The 20,580-nt window shown below is 47.6% G+C and overlaps 9 protein-coding genes across 9 annotated transcripts; 4 read left to right on the top strand and 5 right to left on the bottom strand.

Moving 5' to 3' along the window:
* Positions 1 to 359: 359 nt before the first annotated feature.
* On the bottom strand, positions 360 to 2,181 carry EDB82DRAFT_440835 (amino acid/polyamine transporter I). Its single transcript, XM_025730620.2, has 4 exons — positions 2,121 to 2,181; positions 1,116 to 2,074; positions 988 to 1,067; positions 360 to 943 (listed from the first exon to the last, which is right to left on the bottom strand). The coding sequence occupies exons 1-4, from the start codon at positions 2,134 to 2,136 to the stop codon at positions 568 to 570; spliced, it is 1,431 nt and encodes a 476-aa protein (XP_025589727.2). The 5' UTR covers positions 2,137 to 2,181; the 3' UTR covers positions 360 to 567.
* Positions 2,182 to 2,633: 452 nt separating this feature from the next.
* Positions 2,634 to 4,120, bottom strand: EDB82DRAFT_486651 (uncharacterized protein). The gene is made up of 2 exons (XM_025730622.2): positions 4,018 to 4,120; positions 2,634 to 3,971 (listed from the first exon to the last, which is right to left on the bottom strand). The coding sequence occupies exons 1-2, from the start codon at positions 4,091 to 4,093 to the stop codon at positions 2,689 to 2,691; spliced, it is 1,359 nt and encodes a 452-aa protein (XP_025589728.1). The 5' UTR covers positions 4,094 to 4,120; the 3' UTR covers positions 2,634 to 2,688.
* A 656-nt stretch (positions 4,121 to 4,776) lies between these two features.
* EDB82DRAFT_532707 (cytochrome P450) lies at positions 4,777 to 6,656 on the top strand. Its single transcript, XM_025730623.2, has 2 exons — positions 4,777 to 5,013; positions 5,063 to 6,656. The coding sequence occupies exons 1-2, from the start codon at positions 4,881 to 4,883 to the stop codon at positions 6,577 to 6,579; spliced, it is 1,650 nt and encodes a 549-aa protein (XP_025589729.1). The 5' UTR covers positions 4,777 to 4,880; the 3' UTR covers positions 6,580 to 6,656.
* Position 6,657: 1 nt separating this feature from the next.
* On the bottom strand, positions 6,658 to 11,166 carry EDB82DRAFT_571373 (P-loop containing nucleoside triphosphate hydrolase protein; the record flags this gene model as incomplete). Its single annotated transcript, XM_065609915.1, has 8 exons — positions 6,658 to 7,306; positions 7,350 to 7,433; positions 7,482 to 8,697; positions 8,744 to 9,556; positions 9,601 to 9,834; positions 9,881 to 10,381; positions 10,578 to 10,908; positions 10,981 to 11,166. The coding sequence occupies 8 exons, from the start codon at positions 11,164 to 11,166 to the stop codon at positions 6,724 to 6,726; spliced, it is 3,948 nt and encodes a 1,315-aa protein (XP_065465575.1). The 3' UTR covers positions 6,658 to 6,723.
* Positions 11,167 to 11,370: 204 nt separating this feature from the next.
* Positions 11,371 to 13,706, top strand: EDB82DRAFT_486645 (heterokaryon incompatibility protein-domain-containing protein). Its single transcript, XM_025730625.2, has 2 exons — positions 11,371 to 11,820; positions 11,870 to 13,706. The coding sequence occupies exons 1-2, from the start codon at positions 11,493 to 11,495 to the stop codon at positions 13,600 to 13,602; spliced, it is 2,061 nt and encodes a 686-aa protein (XP_025589731.2). The 5' UTR covers positions 11,371 to 11,492; the 3' UTR covers positions 13,603 to 13,706.
* Positions 13,707 to 14,113: 407 nt separating this feature from the next.
* Positions 14,114 to 15,280, top strand: EDB82DRAFT_46823 (uncharacterized protein). Its single transcript, XM_025730626.2, has 3 exons — positions 14,114 to 14,547; positions 14,603 to 14,977; positions 15,024 to 15,280. Exons 1-3 carry the CDS (start codon positions 14,435 to 14,437, stop codon positions 15,238 to 15,240), a joined length of 705 nt encoding a protein of 234 aa, XP_025589732.1. The 5' UTR covers positions 14,114 to 14,434; the 3' UTR covers positions 15,241 to 15,280.
* Positions 15,281 to 15,319: 39 nt separating this feature from the next.
* Positions 15,320 to 17,261, bottom strand: EDB82DRAFT_520397 (Cupredoxin; the record flags this gene model as incomplete). Its single annotated transcript, XM_025730627.2, has 5 exons — positions 15,320 to 15,470; positions 15,517 to 15,739; positions 15,783 to 16,347; positions 16,389 to 16,883; positions 16,935 to 17,261. The coding sequence occupies 5 exons, from the start codon at positions 17,259 to 17,261 to the stop codon at positions 15,320 to 15,322; spliced, it is 1,761 nt and encodes a 586-aa protein (XP_025589733.2).
* Positions 17,262 to 17,418: 157 nt separating this feature from the next.
* EDB82DRAFT_486639 (iron permease FTR1/Fip1/EfeU) lies at positions 17,419 to 18,794 on the top strand. Its single transcript, XM_025730628.2, has 3 exons — positions 17,419 to 17,829; positions 17,879 to 18,324; positions 18,373 to 18,794. The coding sequence occupies exons 1-3, from the start codon at positions 17,677 to 17,679 to the stop codon at positions 18,779 to 18,781; spliced, it is 1,008 nt and encodes a 335-aa protein (XP_025589734.1). The 5' UTR covers positions 17,419 to 17,676; the 3' UTR covers positions 18,782 to 18,794.
* On the bottom strand, positions 18,795 to 19,767 carry EDB82DRAFT_486637 (uncharacterized protein). Its single transcript, XM_025730629.2, has one exon. It carries the CDS (start codon positions 19,642 to 19,644, stop codon positions 18,907 to 18,909), a length of 738 nt encoding a protein of 245 aa, XP_025589735.1. The 5' UTR covers positions 19,645 to 19,767; the 3' UTR covers positions 18,795 to 18,906.
* Between the last annotated feature and the right edge of the window lie 813 nt (positions 19,768 to 20,580).

Raw genomic sequence — 20,580 nt, 5'->3', positions numbered from 1 at the left:
GTCAACTGTAGCTTTCAAACGGACATCTAGGCTGTCGCTCTCGACTCGGAAATTACCAGGAAGCCCATTGTGGTACACCTTGATATCGGTGATATAAGATGGTTCTTGGGGAACATGAGTGCTGTTCATATCGGAGGCCATTATGAAGAATGTCAATGTGGAAGTAGTAATCAAAGTAAAAGAGATAGTTTGGTATGCTGTTGAAATGACAAGCAAGACAAATACTTATAGTTGAGGAAGAGAGTTCATTGTCTGCATCAATGTGAGAATTTCAGTTTCGTTTATTGACTGTGACAAGACAATCGTTATGTATTTCTTACAGAAATTCACTCACCTAGCGGGTAGCAAAAGAATTGACCATTAAGCTTTAGGCGGCAATATTAAATAGCCTAAGAGGTATAGTCTAAGTAACATAAAGTGGTCTAGTAATTTAGTCTCTTATGCTCCTGGCGACCAACTTTTCTGATACCCTGATACAACCCCACGATCGATACACTTTATCACCGTACCACTCCATATATAGGCTTCACTCGTTCTCTTTCACTTTCTCTGATACGCTGAGGTCACTTAATGATGCCGGACAGAAACCTTACGGTACCGCACCGTCTCAACACCAGCATCATCGAATGTCCTATCAGCAACAACCTTGTATCCTCCAATCTTTGGGAAGATCTTGGTCCAGAATGTCCAGTAGACAGCACCGAGTATCAAAACACCAACACCGACGACAGGGAACACGTAGTACGGATATCCATCCGCGTTCCAGTCGCCATCAGGTGGAATGAACGGCACGAAAGCGAGGAAGATGTTGGCGAGTAGATAAAGTACCGAGATCGGAAGGTATGTGTACCATGGCGATTTCCAGTTTTCTGATTTGCTCCAGTGAAGATAGATAAGGCCAGCCGTGACGAAACCGTTGATCCAGGCGCCGGGGTAAGTGTATCTGAGTCTGTTAGCTTAGTTTCGTGACGGGCTGTTATGACATACAAGTTGACGATAAAGTTATAAGCTGGTCCAGCAGGTGGTGCAAGAAGCACAACGACAGTGACAATCCAATGAAGAAACAACTACACTCATTAGCCACATCACCGACGCCTTATAGACAGGACACTTACGGATGGAGCAGGCGAATTAAAAGGCTTGTTTGACGCCCAGAATCGACTAAAAGGCAACATGCCCTCTTTAGCCAACTCCTGGTTCACTCTGGCATGCGCAAACGAAACAGCCAGAACATTACCCAAGTTACTCAACGCGACGAACGCAGGCAGACTCCTCGCCGCGGCGCTTTCACCAAAAACGTTCCTGAAAAAGAGGCCAGCGACGATGACTTCAGACTTGGCGAGGTCAGATTTGGGAATCGCTGCAAAGTACGCCACGTTTGCGAGAACGTAAAGAATCGTTACGCCGCCGATGGCGATGGGAGCTGCGACAGCAAGTGTCTTTCTGGGGTTCTTCAGTTCGCCGAGGACGTAGTTCGCGTTTTCCCAGCCCTTGTAACTGTAGATGATATTGAGGAGGGCGTTCGAGTAAGCGTATGCTCCTCCACCACCATATCCGTCGCCGTCTTCTATGCGGAACGCGTTGTCAAAGTTGTGAGGATTGGGAACGCGACGGTGTCCTGCCAGTGCAGCAAAGCCTGAAAAGACGATGAACAAGAGGATAACGACTTTGAAAACGCCCAAGACGTTGAATAATCGGATACCCCACTTTGGAAGCGTGCTATGAAGGAGGACTGAGAAGGTGATGCATGCAACTGCTATACCGCGAGCCTCCCATCCATCAGGTGTCTCTCTACCCGATGCATAGAGAATATAACGTCCAAATGCTAGAGAGTTGCCTGAGGAGAAGCCAAGAAGAATCATTTGACTAGCCAAGACACATGTAGCCAAGTATTTGGGATGTCGATAGACTCTTTCAAGGTAATTCTTCTCTCCGCCAGATCTTGGAATCGCCAGTCCGAATTCGAGAAAAACGCTCAAACCGCAAAAGGTCAAGAAGCCACCGATGATCCACAGCATTAGGGATATGCCCACGGAACCAGTAGCTGCAAAGATACTAGAGGGTGTAGAAAAGACTAATAATTAGCTTTGTTCTTTCGAATATGATGGTGGTAAACCTACTTCCGGTACCGATCATCTTGTTGAGAATCAAAAAGACAGCGCCGGTGACGCCAATCTTACGATCTTCGGTGAACGCAAAGTTTTGCGCATCGATGGTACTGGCGTTATCAGCGACAGGCCTCTCATCACTGTTGAAGCCATCGTAGGGCTGACCGCGCAAGCCATCAACGGCTTGAGTTTTCTTTGTGTCGGCCATGTCTGCCTCGAAACAAGACAAACCTTAATCATGATACTACGAGATGTGAGCCTTTATAAAGATGCATCACACGCAATAAAGTGTTACAATGACGATGGAGTACAAGACAAAAGTTCCCCTCAGTTCTGCAAATGATATAGCTTTGCGATGTCGACATCGAATCCTAGCATCGCCAAGATGCGCAGATCTACCCCAAGGGGAAGGTAAAGACCCGTCAGCGGGCGTATTGACCCGGCCACAAAATAAGCTCTTAAGCATCAGCCCAAGGTTATCGAGTGGCTGCTGATCATTTTACAGGGGTACAATAGGCTATTTATGAGATGAAAAGTAGTGTCTAATTGGTTCATTATTAAAAGTACATGTAAGTTCTAACTAGAAACAAAAGATGTGATCAGTCATCTTGGAAGAAGCCCCAGGCTGTTCGAATCCCAAGTTGCCAAGAGATGTCTTGGCCGCTTTGATCATACCAGGAGGTCCGCACAGCATAATCTTGGAGTCAGGCCCAGGCGCGGGGAATTTCTCCTCCATAAGCGCCTGTGTAGCGTAACCAGTTCCGTACGCCCAATTCTCGGGCGCCTTTTCAACAAGATAGTAGAGTCTGAAGTTTTGGGGGTATCGTCGGGCAAAGGTCTCGAGTTGCTCGCGAAGCAGAATATCCTGCTCCGACCGGTTGGCGTACACGAGACTGACCTGTGTAAGATCGCGATCGTCTTCGCAGATGGCACGGATAATCTGGAACATGGGAGTAATTCCTGTTCCACCAGCGAGCATGCCTATTCTCTTGCACATACCACGCTGGTATCGCATAGCTCCCTTGGGTCCGCGGAATTGCACCTCATCACCGAGTTCGAGGTTGGCAAGGTACTTGCCAGTCAAAAGACCGTCGGGATAGCACTTGATGACAAGCTCGAGCTTTCCGAGATCGCTGTTATTTGAAATGGGTGTATAGGATCTGTTGACTGATTTGCCATCGATTTCAGCCTTGATGGCGAGATGTTGACCAGTTGGTAGACCGAGGACTGTTGTAGGTGTGGGAAGGGCGAAAACCAGACGGTAAACGTTGGGAGCAATCTCCTCCTTCTCGGCCAAGGGAAGAGCGTGGTATGTTGTAGGGTCGAGCCATCCTCTTTGGAGTAGAGGGTTAAGTTTTGTGACCTTGGGCATCTTCTTGTGAGGAGCATAGCTCATGAAACCACCCTCCTCAAAGTGAAGGTGCTTCGATAGCTTCTTGACGGTGACAGTACCAGCAACGGTGAAAAGCGCAGAAGCAATGATGAAACCTTCCAGGAAGCCCGGGCCAGATCCAGATCCAGGCTTGATCTTGGGGAGAGCAGACAGAATTTCAGGGTTCAGTCGGTATGCTTGATGAAGAGCAACAGCACCGACTGAGATAGCGGCAGTAGCTGTAAGAGCGGTTGTAGCAAAGCTGCTTCCGGCAACAGCGACAGGAGCGGCCTTCTTGAGAGTAACAGCCTTGGGAGCGTTTCGCACAGGTGCACCCTTGTACTCTCCAATGCGATACTGCTCCATAATCTCAAAGGCATCCTCAGAGTGACCAGCACTGTCAAACTCTATTGTTGAGTCTTTTCCAGCTGATTCAATGAGGACATCTGCACCACCAGGGTGGTCTTCCATGTATTTTGTAACATCATAAACTAAAGCGGTCAGCGATGCTATTTTGTTGGATTAAAAATTTCTTACCCTGTCCCTTGATGATTGTCCAACAATCACCGCGGGTGTTGTGAGCAGCCACTTCCTTTGCAGTAAATGAGGCCATTTTGATTGTACAGAAATTAATTGATAGACAGATAGACAAATATCCGGGTCAAGAGGAGACAGCACATTATATTAATCGCTATCAAACACGGTCGCATTGACTGGTCTCTACTTTTGCCCCTTTTAGGTACGAGCCGAGGCTTGTGGCCCTTTCTCGGCCGACTGTGGGTCCGGAACGGCCGAGTCTCCGTGCCTGTCTCCGTTTTGTGATGTTTGAATGGGCATGAATTCCGTCGGTCAAAGCTTTTTATCATGGGCCACGAATGGATTATCAATCCGAGGCACGGAATTCGGTGGTGAGATATACTCCGACGGTATTGGACATGATGAAAGATAATGATGTGTACATAGAATCATGCTTGAAACGTGTTTTTGCAATTGGATTGCGATTCAAGTTAATTGCTAACCAAGCTATCTTGACTCATACTACCTGTAGTGCCCGTTAGTATACCCGACAAGTCCGGCACTAATAAAAGATACTTACTCCAACAGGCAAGCTGCTCGCTAACATCTGTACTTTGTTAACAGGGCTGCGGAGAATATCTGGTGGATCCAAAGCGCCACCTCATCATGTCAATGCCGTCTGCAGACGCAAATTCTTCATGGCCCCTTTCCAATGTACCGGCAGATTGCAAGGTTCGTATCTTTGATCCACACGAATCCGCTGTAGCTCAACCTGGGCCTCGGCATGTTCAATGTCATTGTTTGCTTTATATAGACCAGTAGACCAGCCAGCGACTAGCCATTTGTAAACTTGTTCGTCTCATTATACTATATTCATCATCATCATGGCTACAAAACGTTTTCATCTTATGGGCGAGGACCCTTCAACAGCCCAAGAAATTGAGCTACCCGCCACCCTAGACGAGCAAGGTCTCCAACACTTGATAGCGTCGCATTTTGCAATTGTTGATCCTAGCGGTACGTCAATTGAATAAAAGAAACAGCCAAACAATTACTGACTTTTTAGGTATCGCTTTTGTTACCGACTCTGAGGCTTTGCCAACGGTCGCTGATGTTCTCGCTGCTGATGACATTTCCATCACCATCGATGGCAAGGCCGTCCGTGAGATTCCAGGCCCCAATGGTCTGCCTTTTGTAGGCAACTATTTCGAGGTCTATCCCGACCATCTCGGCAACCATCAACGTCTGTTTGAGAAATATGGTCCTCTCTTCAAAACAACAAACATGGGTAACACCATCTATCACACAAACGACCCCAAGCTAGCCACTATTGTCTTCTCAGAGACAGATTTCTTCTCCAAGCGAATTATTGAGGGCCACCCTCTGTTCCCAATCAAAAACAAGGAGGCCGGTGTCTTCCTTGGTGATACTAATACCGAAGAGTGGAAGGAGGTACACAAGTTTTTGCCCCCTGCTCTGGGTCCCAAGGCTGTGCGACATTACGCACCCACCATGCAACGAACTGTCGAAGATGCCTTCAAGGTCTTTGACGAACTTGATGAGCGTGATGAGGCCTGGAACGTGTACCCTTATATGCTGAAGCTCGGAGCCCAAGCTGTTGGAAAGCTGGTCCTTGGAATGGATTTCCAGCACTTTTCCTCTCCTGATGCCCGACCACATGCTATGGTCTTAAGAATTGCCCAATCTCTTGAACTCAACAAGAAGCTCACATCCATGCCCAGCTGGTACAAGAGTCTTCCTTTCGGCGACCCTCAGCGTATGCGAGAGGCTCGTGCTCACATGGAGGCCATGATGACAGCGTCTGTCGCCGCCGCCGCCAAGGGTGAAGGAGACTTGGAACTTCAGGATGCCGCTGTTGAGGCTGAGAACATGGTCGACTATGTCCTCCGTGCTAGCGATAGCAAGGGCAACAAGCTTCCCCGAGAGCGTATCATGGAACCCCTCGTCGTCGCCACTGGTGCCGGTTTCACCACAACCAGCTCTCTTCTGTCTTGGCTTTTGTATGGTCTCGTTGCCTACCCCGGCATGCAAGAGAGACTTCTTCAGGAGTTGGTCGACAATGGCTTTGACGAAGACACCCAGATCACCGCTGACCTGACCAACAAGCTCACATTCCTTGACAAGTACATCAAGGAGACACAACGCCGCCACAACCCCTCTTACCAACCCGCTAGAACGTCAGCTGTCGACATGATCCTTCCTGGTGGTTACAAGCTGCCCAAGGACTCCATCGTCATCCCCGCCCTCCACCACATTCACAACAACACCAAGATCTGGGACAACCCTGCTCTGTTCGACCCCGACCGTTGGGATACTGACCGAGTCAAGAACCGTCCCAAGGATTCTTATATCCCTTTTGCGACTGGTCCTCGCATGTGTGTCGGCTTCAACTTTGCCCTGCAAGAGGTCAAGGTCTTCTTGCCTAAGCTTGTATACCGATACAAGTTCAATCTCGCTCAAGATGGGCCTGTCGAGTACGATCCCATGTTCCAGTTGATTAGGCCTAATAACCTGTATGTCAGGGCTGAAAAGAGAATAAAGTGGCCATCAAAGAGCGATTAGACACAGGAAAGACATAGAATAGATTTGGATGGATAGATAAAAGTATATAATAGCATGTAATGTACAATAATTATAGATGAGTTGCAATTGGTTGAGTGAAGATGTGAGATAATACTACATGTCGAGTGGGGTCCTTTTCAAAGTCTATACATGCAACGCTTTCAATGCCGAATCTCGAGTTAGTAAATCTCTTGGATTGCCGGTTTCGATTATTCTGCCATCCTTCATCACGACTGCGACGTCAAAGTCTGTGACATAACCAAGTCGATGCGCAACTTCGATGACTGTCCTGCCGTGCATAACTTTGTGGATGATTTGGCGCACTTCCTTGGTTGTGGCGTCATCCACACTACTTGATGGTTCATCAAGAAGAATAATGTTGGAGTGGGAGAGCAACGCTCGTCCAAGACAGAAGAGTTGACGCTGTCCAACTGAGAAGCCAAGTGCCGATATATCAGCGTCCAACCCTCCACGGGTTTCAATGATTGACCATAGAGTTGTCTTTTTCAAAGCTGCAATGAGCACCTCATCCGCCTGAACGAGCTCTTCGGGGTCCATATTTTGCCGCACCGTACCTGAAATATTAACCGGATCTTGAGGTATAGTTGTGATTTTCGATCTAATGTATTGGCGTGGTATCGTCGTAAGATCTTTGTCATCTATGCGAATAGTTCCAGTATGGAGTTCGAGAAGTCGCAAAATTGAGAGGATGAGGGAAGATTTGCCACTGTCTTGTTAGCTTTTTCAATAAAAAGGGGGTGGTGCTGTACCTTCCAGAGCGGCCGCAAAGACAGACTTTCTGTCCTGGTTCGACAACTAGAGACACGTCATGTATGACTGGTTGCGTTTGATCACTATCAAAGCTTTAGCGAGTCTCAAAATCACAGTAAGTAGCAGCATACCTGTATGAAGCTGTGATGCCCTCAATCTCAATTTTGCCTGCTGGCCAGTTGTATGGCATTTCTTTTTCGCTGTCCTTGTTCTCGTTTGGTGTGCTGCTAATGAACGCTTTGAGTCTGGCTATGGCTCCTAGGGACGTCTCCAAAGTCGTCCATTGGTCAATCACAGTTGTTAGAGTTAGGTTCAGGCCGAGCAAATTAACCATGGAGAGTCCTATTGCTCCTTCGCTTGTGGTTCCCGGGATCCGAAGTGCAATTGTAACCAACAACATCGCCATACCAGCGACAAAGAGATCAAGCACTAGCTCTAACCATCTTTGTATGCAGAACATTAGATAAAACGGCTTTTGCGATGTGTTGAGTAGTTTGAAACTCTCGTCTAAAAGTTCTCCCGTCCATCCAAATGTGCGGACTGTCGATAATCCCGCCGTAATTTCAGTGAATTGCGTGTAGAGTGGCGTCTTTGCTTCGAGATCAAGAAGACGCATTTGCCTCGAGGTGCGTAGGTAGTACTTTTGGATGAGGTATAATGCAAGGAACGAAAGTGGGAGAAAAGCCCCAAAATAACTTGCGCCTGATGCAACAACTCCTGTTTGAACCAAACCGCGTAGAGTCAAGTCTAGCGTGAGATAGAACGCCAACGGCAATGACATATCAATGAGCGACATGTCTTGGCTGAAGCGATTCAGAATGCTACCATTTTCGGTTGTTGTAAAGAAATACAATGGTGCTTTGCAAACCGCTTTCAACAGTTGCTCGTGAAGGTTATTGGAAGACCTCTCAACGCCCTCTATGAGGAAGTAACCGATATTGAGAAGAGCCATAATCATGGAGGCGACAACGAGTCCTACATAGCCACCTGTATACCTGGTGTCCTTAGAACCGTCACCTTTCTCTGTCCATATTCGTAGCCAGATCTGAGGCATGGCTTCCAGGACCGCACCTGTCACAGAGGCGGGAAACACGATGCTGATGACTTTCCAGCCCATTGATCGGACATAAATCAGGTAGCACTCTGTATCGCCTGTTTTTCGTGATAAGTCGATTTCTTCTTTTGGGGTAGCCGTGGCAATGTCCTTCTGAACGATCTCGGGGGGTTGGGTGGGTATAATAGCTTTGAGCGTTTCCGTAAGTTCGAGATCAGAGTGTGTCAATTGATTGCTAGTAATGCGACCCTCTTGAACAACAGTGATATAGTTTGCCGAGGAAAGAAAACGGACTGATTGTTAGAATGTAGTCGCATATTGTTGACAGGAAACACTTACCGTTACTGGTTGCAAGAATGACAGTCCTTGTACGAAGCAACCCATTTGCTCCCAGAAGTCGATCAAAGACTGTGTCACATGTTGTTTGGTCAAGACTGCTAAAGACATCGTCAAGAACGATGAGCTTGCTTCGGGAGTAGACAGCACGAGCAAGGGCAACTCGCTGCTTCTGCCCTCCACTTAAGGCCACTCCTCTGGATCCAACAACAGTCTCTTGACCCTGAGGCATCTGCGCCAGGTCCTCTTCAAGCGCACATGACCGTATGACTGTCGCAAGCCATTTCTCATCAACTCGCGACTGCCCGATGATATTTTTGCTGATTGTGGTGTTTCGCAGCCATGGCACTTGATCACAATAGGCAACTGAAGCCTCTCTTTTAACAATGCCTGGTGAGGGTGTGTTCTCACCGATGATGGCTTTGAGGAGAGACGACTTGCCGCCTCCTACTTTGCCAATGATCATATTAATAGTTCCGTGAACAACACGCATGTTGATATCAGTGAGAAGTGTGCTTCCTTCGTATGTGGAAAAGTTTGCATCCTCGATGACCACGGCCAGGTCGTTTTCGGGTACCTCTGCTGTCATTGCATCTTGTTCCTTGAGCACCAGGAATGCCTGGATCCTGCCACACCCTGCGACAACCCCAGCAACCTGCATCAACGAAACCAGGACAGAGACAAGCGGCTGGGTGACAAGTGATACTAAGGACAATGACGTAAATGCCTCGGCGACGCTCAGTCTTCCGTCTGATTTGGACCAGTAGATTGCCGAGAGTATCACAACGACTGGTGTTACCTGTGCAGATACCATGGCTAAAACGTTAGCAATGCTAAGTGAAAAGAGAGTGGCAACTCACCAAGTGTGACAAATTGTACAAGCAACCATCGAAGTTTTGCAGATATCTTCAATTCCTTCACTCTCAGACTCTGCACTGTTTGAAGATAGAAATCGGTCAATCCCATCATTTTGATGCCTTTGATCTGATCCAGCATGCTTGATGTTTCGCCTACACGCTTCTGCACCATATTGTTCCAACGCACTGTCGCCGGCTCCATTGCTATCGAGATGATTCCGCTCAGAATGGTTGTGACTTGATTGTTAGCTTGGTTACGACTTTCGGGCGAGGATTTACTTACTAATTGTAGGAACTAACACAAGAAGACTCGGATTGCCTATCTGACGGTGTAGTAGATAGATACCAATTGGAAGCTCAAGCATATTGGCCCACATGTCATGTACTGACGCTCCAGCAGCCACAATTGTTTCGACGTCTGTTGTCATGAGGGTGACTTGTGCGGAATCTTTGATGGATGATGTTTTCAGTCTTAGGGTCTTCTTGAATATCAATGAGACCAGTCCACCTCTGTACATGGTGACCATCTGAAATGAGAGATGCTTGTGCCATGCTCCAGATATTGCGAGACCGAGATAGATAAGCACAGTCGCTCCGATAAGGCCACTGGAAATTTGTACAGACATTTCCTTTCGGCCAACAAAGGTAATGACGGATTGTATAAGAAATGGCTGTGCAAAGTTGAAGCCGCTGTGGAAAAGTCGAGGAAAGATGCCTGCTGCGAACTGCCATTTGTAGGCGAGGAAGGTGCACTTCAAAAGGCTGAACTGGCCGTTCTTTGGGTCTATAGATGTTAGTGAAACGCCGAGGATGACTTGATTTGAACCTGCCTCGTAACCATCGTTCTTCCAACGGTCTCAACACATGATCTGTATCGAATTTTCTGTCGATATGTGGTAAATTTTCAGTTTCAAGAATGCCACGATGTCCTTGAAGAAAGAGACTGTTTAGCCACCAAAAGAAACTTCTGCTGATCACACCTGAAGAGGTTTCTCGTATCTTGTGTTGCTCTCGTACCAAGAGTTTGGGCCATTCTTCTAATATTAGAAGTGTTGCTTTGAGTGCGAGGGAGCAAGTGAACACAGCTGCAATGGCCCATATCGACCTTATCCAAAAGGTGCGTACCAAAGCAATATCGAGAATGATAGTAACGGCAAGATATCCCCCAACTATCTTGGACGGTTTCCTGGAGTTTTTGTGTTCAAAAAAGATCAAAGTAACAAGGGCTATCGATTCGACAAATCCAAACACTGGTTCTGCTATGGCTATCTCTGTCGAACTCTCTCGAGACCAAAGCACAATTAGAGTCACCTGCAGGCAGACATAACAGGCGGACGTGGCCTACGCTGTTAGCAAGGCTAAATACATGTTCAAATCACTTACCAATTTAATCCATAATAAAGTTCCAAGTACGACAGCCCTCTCGTTGTTCCTCAGCACAAACAGTCGAAGTGGCACAACAAGCAGAAACACTGCAGTGGGCAGAAGCGACAAGATGCTCTGCTCAAAAAGAATAGTAAAGTCAAAAACGCCTACTCTGTGAGGCCCGAATTTACTGTCAGAATCCATGGCGTGTCATGAAGAAACAAACATCTCCATGATCAACTGCTAATTCGGCCATGTTATATATAAGGTCTTGCCGTCTAACATGGAGCGCTCCAAGGGACTAGAAGGGGTTTAGCGGCGAGTCATTATGGTGGGGTCATACGGAATACGCATACGAGATACGACTATTGGATGACGGACGAAAGCGGGATATTCTTCCGTCTTACACTTTTACGTCTTTTCTCAAAGAGAGAGAGAGACGTTCAGATCGGGGACTATTATACTTCTGTGACTTCACTGTCTATGAAAGTCGAGTGAACCAACTTGTACACAGGTACCATCACCAAGTCATGCTTTGTCAAAGGTGCCAAGACCTTTTGGCCTCTTCAGCCGAAGTATCAGGGGTCGATTACTTTCCTCATCAAACCTGCATTGAGCATTGGAGAGCTTCAGTAGAGTCGAGATGTATGATTTGTGCAACCATTTGGTTCCAATATACGCCGGATGAACAACAAAAGCTTAACCAGCTCAAGGGATACGAGTTCGAAACATTTGGACTCATGAGTATGGCTGTCATCGAAGATGATTCAGGCTTCAATCTGTCATTCGAATTGGGCCCAGATGCATCCGAACTCACTGGCATTCCACGCCGTATACTCAAATTTGAAGCTCGCAAAGGTATTATTACGGCGTGATCACATGGGTACAGTACGCTGACCAAAAGTAGAGACGGATGAGGAAAAGCGTCTTGGGCACGACCGCCTCATTCTTGATTCCATCAAGTTCTCAGCCAGCACAAACTCATTCGAAGTCTTTTCGTTAGCGAAGAAATGGATGAGCCAATGCTTGGAGAAACATCCAACATGCAACAAATCGACTGATACAGAATGGTATCCTACACGACTACTCAGCTTTAAATCCTCTGATAATGCAAAAGACCCTATCATCTACCTTGTAGAAACAAGCGCGGTCACTCCTTCGGGGCCATACATGACTCTCAGCCATTCCTGGGGCAAAGGCCATGCCATTACTCTGAACAAGCAGTCCTACCAAAGCCTCCTACAAGGGATGCCTCTGTCATCTTTTCCGCCAACATTTCGCGATGCTTGTTTTATTGTTCAACAATTCGGCGTAGACCACATATGGATCGATGCTTTGTGCATATTTCAAGACAAGGGCGACCTTTCCGACTGGAGCAGGGAGGCATCCCTAATGCACAAGGTTTACTCCTTTTCACACTGCAACATAGCTGCTGCGGAAAACACAAATAGTTCTGAGCCCATTTTCAGAAACCGAAATCCAGAAAGTCTAATCCCTCCTACTACAGAGGCTATAGTTCAAAAGAGGCCCTCTGACTCTGAATTTGAAGACACACCTCTATCAGATAAATATATTCTGGATTACCAAGACTACTGGAAACCGGTCGAGGACGCACATATCAACACTCGAGGCTGGGTCATGCAAGAGCGGTTCCTATCCCCAAGGGCTCTACACTTTGGTGCACATCAGGTTTACTGGGAGTGTCGTGAATTTGCGGCCTCAGAGACAAACCCGGACGGCTTCGAAATCTTGTATTTTGGAGACCCCTTTAAAGGGCTGATGAATGCTCCGCATGGGTACTCGTCCTGGTCAAGCTTGGTTATGAAGTATTCAGGGTGCGCTTTAAGCTTTCCCAGTGATAGACTAGTCGCGTTCTCCGCCGTTGCAAGACTATACGAATACTATCTGTCAGACGACTATGTTGCTGGGATGTGGCGCAGCCATCTTCAGAGCGGTCTGCTATGGCGGGCATACACCAGCGACAAAGGCGTACCAACGCGCTATGAGGCATACACAGCACCTTCTTGGTCATGGGCATCAATCAACGGTGATGTACTTACTACAGTCCAAGTTCCTGACAGGGAGGAGTATCTATACGAAGTGGGTGATTACAAACTGGAGTATGCCACAGAGGACAAGATGGGCGCAGTCCGATCAGGATGGATTCGCCTTAGCGGACACTTGAGAAAGCTGAAACTGTTGCACAAACAAGAGGAAGGCAAGGACATGTGGTCGCTGATTATTGACAACATTGAATATGATCCGCAACAATATAAGGATGAAGAAACAGGTGATATATGGTCATCAGTATCGCTTGACGAGCCGCAGACAGACTTTGACAAGGACAACAAAAGCGACGCCTTATACTGCATGCTAACGAGACACCATCTTTTCGATGATATTGGTGCGCCTTTCAACATGTGGGACTTTCTTCTGTTCAAGTTGGTAGATCCTTCTCGGGGCATCTTTCGTCGGATTGGCATGGCGCGTACAAGGACAGGCAAGGTCAAGAATCCATACCCTATGAGTAGTCTTATCCAAGAAGCCTCATCAGAATCGGCTCAACAAGACGGATTTGATTTCACAGCACTACCTTGTGCGACATATGAAGACGGTCTCCATTCTATATATGTCATATAGCGTTTGGATATCTAGTGGGTAGTAGAAACAATAGCCTCCTAAGTTTTAGAGTATAAAACTAAGTAGTCTAAGAACTATACTCTATAGAGCATAAAATGGACAACCACTTTCGTCTCTTATGATTCCATCGGTCAAATTTTCTGTGAAGGATATAAAGAACAATGCAATTGCTGTCGTTAAGATGGGAAGTGACAGGGATCAAAAATTCGGTCAAAGACTCAATTGCAACTATACGGCTCCGCCTCATCGTTCCAGTGTCTATCACGTAATTCATTACTTGTTCCATTGACAAACGAAGCTGTTACTATGTTAAGTATAACAACTTCTTAGGTTCGCTTGTTGATAAACAAGGTTTTGAGCGTTGGCGATACTAATGTACATAACAGCTGCTCAGCCCTACGATTGAAGTTGAACCTTGGGAAACAAGTTTATCGATAAGCCTGGTCCTCTAATCTTGAACGGCTACAGAATGCCGTTAGCGCGTAAGCACTAAGCTTCAACATGGCTCAACAGGGAGTCCAGCTTGTCAATCCTCTGCAAATTCAGCTCTTCGATCGTCGACACAGCCCGCCAACTCGACTGATCCAGTGGCCATTAAGCTTGCGACGCCCCCAAATTTCGATGGTAGCTCAGACCCGTTTTCGAAGGAATCAACTGCGCCATGCCCAAACGAAATAAGGATTCAGCAAGGGTTCCCTAGCTTACACATTCCCGTCGGACTCACGAATGCGAGCTATTCAAAATACGTTTTACCCAAATTTATTCTTTTTCTTCACAGCCTCAGTGAATCATTCCTTGAGAAAATATTTCTACGTCCAGTTCGCGATTCAAAATGTCACAGCCAGCAACTTCCTCGACACCTGTGAATGGCGACACCATCGCGCCTCCTTCATACACAGCTAAGCCTAGCGCTGAACCGCCTACGGACGAGAAGATTGCCATTGAGTTTGTCTCTCTTCTCCCTCAGACGATCGCGCGACTGGCTAACATTTCCTCGCAGACAGCGACACGTTAACGACGATAACCTACCCGAAGTCGTGGTCGAGCCAGCGCATCAATATCCCCCTTCGCAAACAAGCCCGCAGACGAGTCCCCCACCACCCGTATCGACTGTTTCGCCTGTACCCACGAACGCGATGTCTTGGGACGGAACACAATCGCCTCCAATCTTGCAGCATCCTAGTCTTGCGCAACAGCAATATGCAGGACAAGAGGGCATGTCTATTCAGATGCAACCGCAACCTCCCATGCAGCGAAGCGGTCCCACAGTTACGCCTTTACATTTACTAGCCGACCAAGCTGATTCCGTCGACTGCCCGTTCTGTCAGCACCAGACCGAGACAAAGGTCAAGAAGTCAGCGTCTGGAATGACACAGTATGTTCCCTTGCATCTCACAAAAAGACTTGTCTAACTAGTACAGCGTCTACGCCGCCGCGCTCTTTTTCGGAACCTTTTTCGGCGTTGTTTGCCCTTACATCTGCCATTGCGCATCAAACATCAACCACTACTGCAAGAACTGCGGTCGCAAAGTCGCCATGCGCGAATACAGAGGCGAAATGAAGGCTTTGGGTACACCAGACCATTTAAGGGAGGCTTCCAAGTATCCTGCTGCACCACCGCCTGCGCCGAATAAATAAACTACACTATGTGGCAGGGAAAGTTGTAGGGAGAGGTTAGGCGTTGGGATATGTACGAGCGATAATATTTTCTGTGTATCTACTGCTCCGGAAGCTCTTCTTCGGCGAGCAACGGCGCTCTCTCGGGTGTCTTTTTTTCCTTCTTCATTCCATATGATGCGACTGTGTAAATGCCGAATATACCCATCAGTGTGCTAAACGCGAATGCGACGGTTCCTTTAAGTGTGAAGCTATTGATGTCAGTGGGCGATATTGAACAGCGAGATTGAGACATACCCTTCAGGGAGACGTGGCGGAGGGACGTTTTCGCCAGAGAGATCAAGAAGGTTGGTGTTTCCAGCGGCGTTGCCAACAGTAGGAATACCACCAGCTTTGCACGCATCGAGGTGGTTTTGAGGCAACTCGAGAGAAGCCTGCAAAGCGAGGGGATCTTCGACGAATGTTGCGATCAACCCAGAAGTGACGTGCCATTCGATATGGCAGTGAAACAACCAGACACCTGACGATTAGCTATTTGCTCAACACTCAATTGACAAACATACCTGGGTTATCAGCCTTGAATCGAAGCACCGCATTTCCATTTCCTCTCACGACAACAGTATCTCGTCTCATTGGCGTCTCAGCAAGCTCTTCCGATCCAGTAAAATCGCCAACATCATCTTCGCTTCTGTGAAGGACTTGGAAGTGATGACCATGCAAATGGAATGGATGCCGTCCGTCGTCCCTGTTGTTGACAACAATCTGAACGATCTCATCCTTTTCCAGAACAAAACTGTGCGTATAGGTTCCGTAGATCTGCGGGTTCGTTGCCTCTTTTCCGCTGGTCAACGCAGTATACAGAGTTGGCACCTTGGGAGCACGGTAAGTGATGTTGTTAAAGAAGGCATAGTTGGCACCATCACGCAGGTTATCCATAACAACGTCAAGTTCGATATGCTTGCTGGGTTTGGGAAGTCTAGCCATTTCATCATACGGTACGAGATCCATATCGTCGTAAGGATCAAATTCGTACACGGTTGACGGTTCAGGAAGGTCCTTTTCTTGATCATATACCAGCCATCCTGTGACGTTCCAGTTCAGATCATCGGGGAGTACGTCGAATAGATCCTATATGGTCAGTCAAGTAAATCAAAGAGTGGGCAACTTACTGTATCCATGCTTGAGACAATGGGAAAGTTGTCCAGTGTGCTTTCTTTCGTGGTAACCAAAACACTACATCGTTGACCAGCAGATAGGTAAATCATATTAGCTGAGGCTGGTTTCGTATAGGCACCATCCACCTCAACAATAGTCAGATTATGTCCCTCAATCCAGAAGAAGTGTCCTGCAAATGCGCCGATATTGGCCAGTCGAAGAAGATATGTCTTTCCAGGCTGGACAACGACTTGTAGATCCTGAGTCTCATTCATAAGAGCAGCTTGAGGTACTGGTTCAGCACCAGTCGGGTTTCCCTTTCTCATAAATTCTGGAATTAGAGTCTGCATCTGGTCGTGGTACCAATCTGAGATAGTCATGATAATTTCTTCGTCATATTGGTATTTGAAAGGTGACTCTGGGTCATGAATGATGAGAGGACCACGAAGACCGTCTGGATATTGACTTTCGGTATGTGAGTGATACCAATATGTTCCCGGTTGAGTAATCTGTTTGATCAGTTTCAGCTTCATTCATCTCAGTGTATCGTAAACACATACCGTAAAGTTATAAAGAAAAGACTCGCCAGGTCGAATGGGGCATTGAGTGACCTGTGAAGGTCCATCCATATGATTGGATCCATTCATAAATAACCCATGGAAATGTAGTGATGTGCTCTGGTTGCCCAAATTATTCCTGGCGTTGACCAAAACGGTATCTCCAACATTAGCCTCAATCCTTGGAATTGGCCACTTCCCGTTTATCCCAATCGTCGGTCTCTCAAATGCCCCGTCAGGATCCGCTCTGACCCATTCAATAGTAAAATCATAAGACACCGTCGCAGCCAAAACGGCCGGCGCAAAAACCACAGCCCATCCGAATCTCATTGTGTTGTTGAACTGATCAGAAATGAGATGAGACAGTCCCCAAGACCTCGGAGTCGGATTAAGCGTGGAGAAAGCAGGGATCTTATCAATCAGATAATCCGACGTCGGTCGCGTTGGCACCCTTAATTTTTTTTGCTTCTGCACGGTTATTTAATAAGACACCAAGGGCATCAGAGTTTTCGTTCCAAAAGTCCAAGCGAACAGCTGATACTAGGTAAAACAGCGCGTGATTCGGCATTTCAGGGTCTAAGTGGGCATCGTGTGACTCGTTAGTCCTGAACCGGCCGAGGTAATTTCAAGCCTTTTTGTAAAAGCCTTGGCGTGTCGTGGCTCGGAATAAACTCATCTGACTATTTCTTATCTGATCCGATCTTTTCGATAGCATAGCAAATCTCTCAAGTCAACATTGCCCAATATGCTCGAATTGTTCTCGGTGCCCGTCTTTGTCGTCGTGTTTCGAGAGACTCTCGAGACAGCCATCATTGTCTCTGTTTTGCTGGCCTTTCTCAAGCAGACCCTTGATGGCTCTCAGCGCGATGCCAACCTTTATAAAACCCTGCGTACACAGGTGAGTTTACTGTCGGCATATTCACGATCATTGCTAATTGACATGACAGGTCTGGGCTGGAACTGCGACTGGTTTCGCAGTTTGCGCCATTGTGTCCGGTATCATCATTGGCACATTCTACATCCTAGGCAGTGACACCTGGGCAGACCATGAGTACTACTATGAAGGCGTGTTCTCGCTCATTTCGGCCATCATAATCACCATCATGGGCGGCGCTTTGTTGCGCGTCGGAAAGATGGAGGATAAATGGCGAGCCAAGCTATCCAAGGCCATTGAGGAGCCCGTAGTCGCTGCTCACGGAAAGAGGGCATGGCTGATTAACTTGTTTGAGAAGTATGCCATGTTTGTATTGCCTTGTATCACTGTTCTTCGCGAGGGTATTGAGGGTATCGTTTTCGTTGCGGGCGTTTCATTCTCTGCGCCCGCTTCAGCTGTACCTCTGCCCGTCATTTTGGGTCTGGCACTGGGTGGTCTCGTGGGATATGCTCTCTATCGGTGAGTTCTGAGTTCAGTTGTTCTTAACGTTGTATCTAACTTGTACAGGGGCGGTTCATCTGCAAAGCTACAATATTTCCTCGTTGCTTCGACCTGTCTTCTATACCTTGTCGCAGCAGGCTTATTCTCCCGCGCGATTTGGCTTTTTGAGCAGCAGCAGTGGAACAAGGTTGTCGGCGGAGACGCCGCGGAACTCGGTGATGGTCCTGGATCGTACGATATTGACCGAAGCATCTGGCATGTCAACTGCTGCAACCCCCAACTCAACGGCGGAGGAGGCTGGGCTATCCTAAATGCTGTTGTCGGATGGAACAATTCCGCCACCTACGGATCTGTTCTCGCATACAACTTGTACTGGGTGTTCGTGATTGCGCAGTTTACCGCCATGGCATACAAGGAGGATCACGGTCATTGGCCTCTTGTCAAGGCCAAGGAAGAGCACAGCAGGACAGATTAAATTAGATGAAATGTATTGAACCATTGAATACAGCAAATCCCATTAGCCATCGTGTTCATTCACCCGGTCGTCTACATGCGCGCCATCCGAAACAACCCTAGAATCGTAAACAAATAAAAAAGCTCCTAATCCTCATCAACACGGGCCTTCTTGCGAGGTCGACCAGGACCACGGGCAGCGCCTCTGCGCTTATCGTTGGAAGCGCCGCTGACCAACTCTTTGGCCTGGAACTTCTCCAGCTCAGCCGGGGCGATGCTGCGCAGGAACTCCTCCTTCTCGACGGTCGAATCTGCGCGCTTGTAACCGACCCATTGCACTTCATACCTCTTGGCTCGGGTACTGGTGTCGCGTCTGAGAATCTTGAAGACATGGTAGACTTCTAGTTTGGTGGCAGCATCGCGACCGCCGACCTTGTCCCAGTACTGGAAGACGAGTGCAGGGACCTGTTCTTGTAGACTCCATTCTGTCTCCCATGTGGTTTCTCCGCCTTCCCACAGAACCCGGATGTCGACGGTGGAATTAGCCTCGTCGACGCGGTGATCGATGAAGGAGTCGATCTCCACGTCTTCCTTATAGCCGGGATCGACTCGTCCGCTTGCATCTCCGTTGGGCTGCGCCTTATCACCGTCCTGTTGGGGCTCGCCGCGTTCCGCAGGGTGGCCTTCAGCTGGGGCGTCTTCGGTAACGACTTTCTTCGCACCGGGAGTAGTCTTTGGTGTGCTGAAAGTGCCAGTTCGGGGGGTACCAGCTTTCGGAGTGCCGGATCGAGGAGTACCGGGTCTCACAGCAGCAGAAGCATTTGTAGTGTCAGGCTTTTCGCGATGAGCGAGGCTATCTTCTTTGGTGGGAGTAGCTGGGCGCATGGCGTCTCGGTTCGCCAGGGGCGAAACAGGGAAATCGTATGGATCTGATAGGAAGTCAGCGACAACGTTTAGCGGATAAAAGGGAGATGAGAAGTAATACCTTTTCGGGGCGATACCATAGCGATAAAGCACAATATCGCAAAGCGCCGATTGACTTTTGTCGTGGCTTCGCGCGTTGAGCTTTGGTTCCTATTCCAGGTCCAGTTGCAGTGGGTGCGCTATTGCGTCACTGTGTAGATGTTGGTCGCAAATTGAGGCGTGGGCGCGTAAGGACTACTATGGCAACGCGTTGGATAAGGAAGGTGAAGGAACGATTGGGGGCTGCAGCGCCACAATCAGATCAGATCCGCCACTTGCTATAATACAAATTGCTGACTGCTTCTTGTTTTACTGATTACAGCTCTTTTGCTTGCGTTACCTTGATTGCTACTCGTACCTTTGCGCAGAACTTGCCTCTGAACCGTTTGTGTTTACCGATGCATTAACCTCTGGCTTGTGGTCAGTGAATAGTAACCCAATGCATGATGGACCAATGCCCAATTCAGTAGGTGCTATCGCTCAACTTTAATACACACTTCAAACCTACAATCTCTCCTACTACCTCTAGGCTGAATTGAACTGGTTACGACTGTGGCTGAGGCAATTGATGTCGCATCAAGTGCATGAAGAGGTGGGCCTAATTAACGGTTTATTGTGTCATGGTAGTGAGTAGCAGAAAAGTTAGCCTCCTAAGTCTTAGGGTATAGAAATAAGTAGTCTAAGAACTATAGCCTAAAGAGCATAAAGTGACCTACTAATTTCGTCTCGTATACTTCTAGCGGTCAACTTTTCTGATACCTTGAGGGTCATGATACGAGGAAATACCTAAAACCCTTGCGACTTTTTATCAATAACTTTGCAGGAGAATCTACAGATATCTTCTCCTGAAGGTGAATC

The sequence above is a fragment of the Fusarium venenatum genome, assembly GCF_020744135.1.
Source record: "Fusarium venenatum strain MPI-CAGE-CH-0201 chromosome Unknown EDB82scaffold_1, whole genome shotgun sequence".
Classification (NCBI taxonomy): domain Eukaryota; kingdom Fungi; phylum Ascomycota; class Sordariomycetes; order Hypocreales; family Nectriaceae; genus Fusarium; species Fusarium venenatum.
This window is presented reverse-complemented; position numbering and strand designations above follow the sequence as displayed.

Bases quoted from the DNA above. Each gene is read 5' to 3' on its own strand.
- EDB82DRAFT_440835 (XM_025730620.2), bottom strand. The intron at 1,068-1,115 runs GTAAGTGTCCTG...TAATGAGTGTAG, and splicing joins TTAATTCGCCTGCTCCATCC to TTGTTTCTTCATTGGATTGT. The intron at 944-987 runs GTATGTCATAAC...TAACAGACTCAG, and splicing joins TATAACTTTATCGTCAACTT to ATACACTTACCCCGGCGCCT.
- EDB82DRAFT_486651 (XM_025730622.2), bottom strand. From the start codon at position 4,093: ATGGCCTCATTTACTGCAAAGGAAGTGGCTGCTCACAACACCCGCGGT. The intron at 3,972-4,017 runs GTAAGAAATTTT...TGACCGCTTTAG, and splicing joins GACAATCATCAAGGGACAGG to TTTATGATGTTACAAAATAC.
- EDB82DRAFT_532707 (XM_025730623.2), top strand. From the start codon at position 4,881: ATGGCTACAAAACGTTTTCATCTTATGGGCGAGGACCCTTCAACAGCC. The intron at 5,014-5,062 runs GTACGTCAATTG...CTGACTTTTTAG, and splicing joins TGCAATTGTTGATCCTAGCG to GTATCGCTTTTGTTACCGAC.
- EDB82DRAFT_486645 (XM_025730625.2), top strand. From the start codon at position 11,493: ATGCTTTGTCAAAGGTGCCAAGACCTTTTGGCCTCTTCAGCCGAAGTA. The intron at 11,821-11,869 runs GTATTATTACGG...GACCAAAAGTAG, and splicing joins CAAATTTGAAGCTCGCAAAG to AGACGGATGAGGAAAAGCGT.
- EDB82DRAFT_46823 (XM_025730626.2), top strand. From the start codon at position 14,435: ATGTCACAGCCAGCAACTTCCTCGACACCTGTGAATGGCGACACCATC. The intron at 14,548-14,602 runs GTTTGTCTCTCT...ATTTCCTCGCAG, and splicing joins GACGAGAAGATTGCCATTGA to ACAGCGACACGTTAACGACG. The intron at 14,978-15,023 runs GTATGTTCCCTT...TAACTAGTACAG, and splicing joins TCAGCGTCTGGAATGACACA to CGTCTACGCCGCCGCGCTCT.
- EDB82DRAFT_486639 (XM_025730628.2), top strand. From the start codon at position 17,677: ATGCTCGAATTGTTCTCGGTGCCCGTCTTTGTCGTCGTGTTTCGAGAG. The intron at 17,830-17,878 runs GTGAGTTTACTG...TTGACATGACAG, and splicing joins ATAAAACCCTGCGTACACAG to GTCTGGGCTGGAACTGCGAC. The intron at 18,325-18,372 runs GTGAGTTCTGAG...TAACTTGTACAG, and splicing joins GTGGGATATGCTCTCTATCG to GGGCGGTTCATCTGCAAAGC.
- EDB82DRAFT_486637 (XM_025730629.2), bottom strand. From the start codon at position 19,644: ATGCGCCCAGCTACTCCCACCAAAGAAGATAGCCTCGCTCATCGCGAA.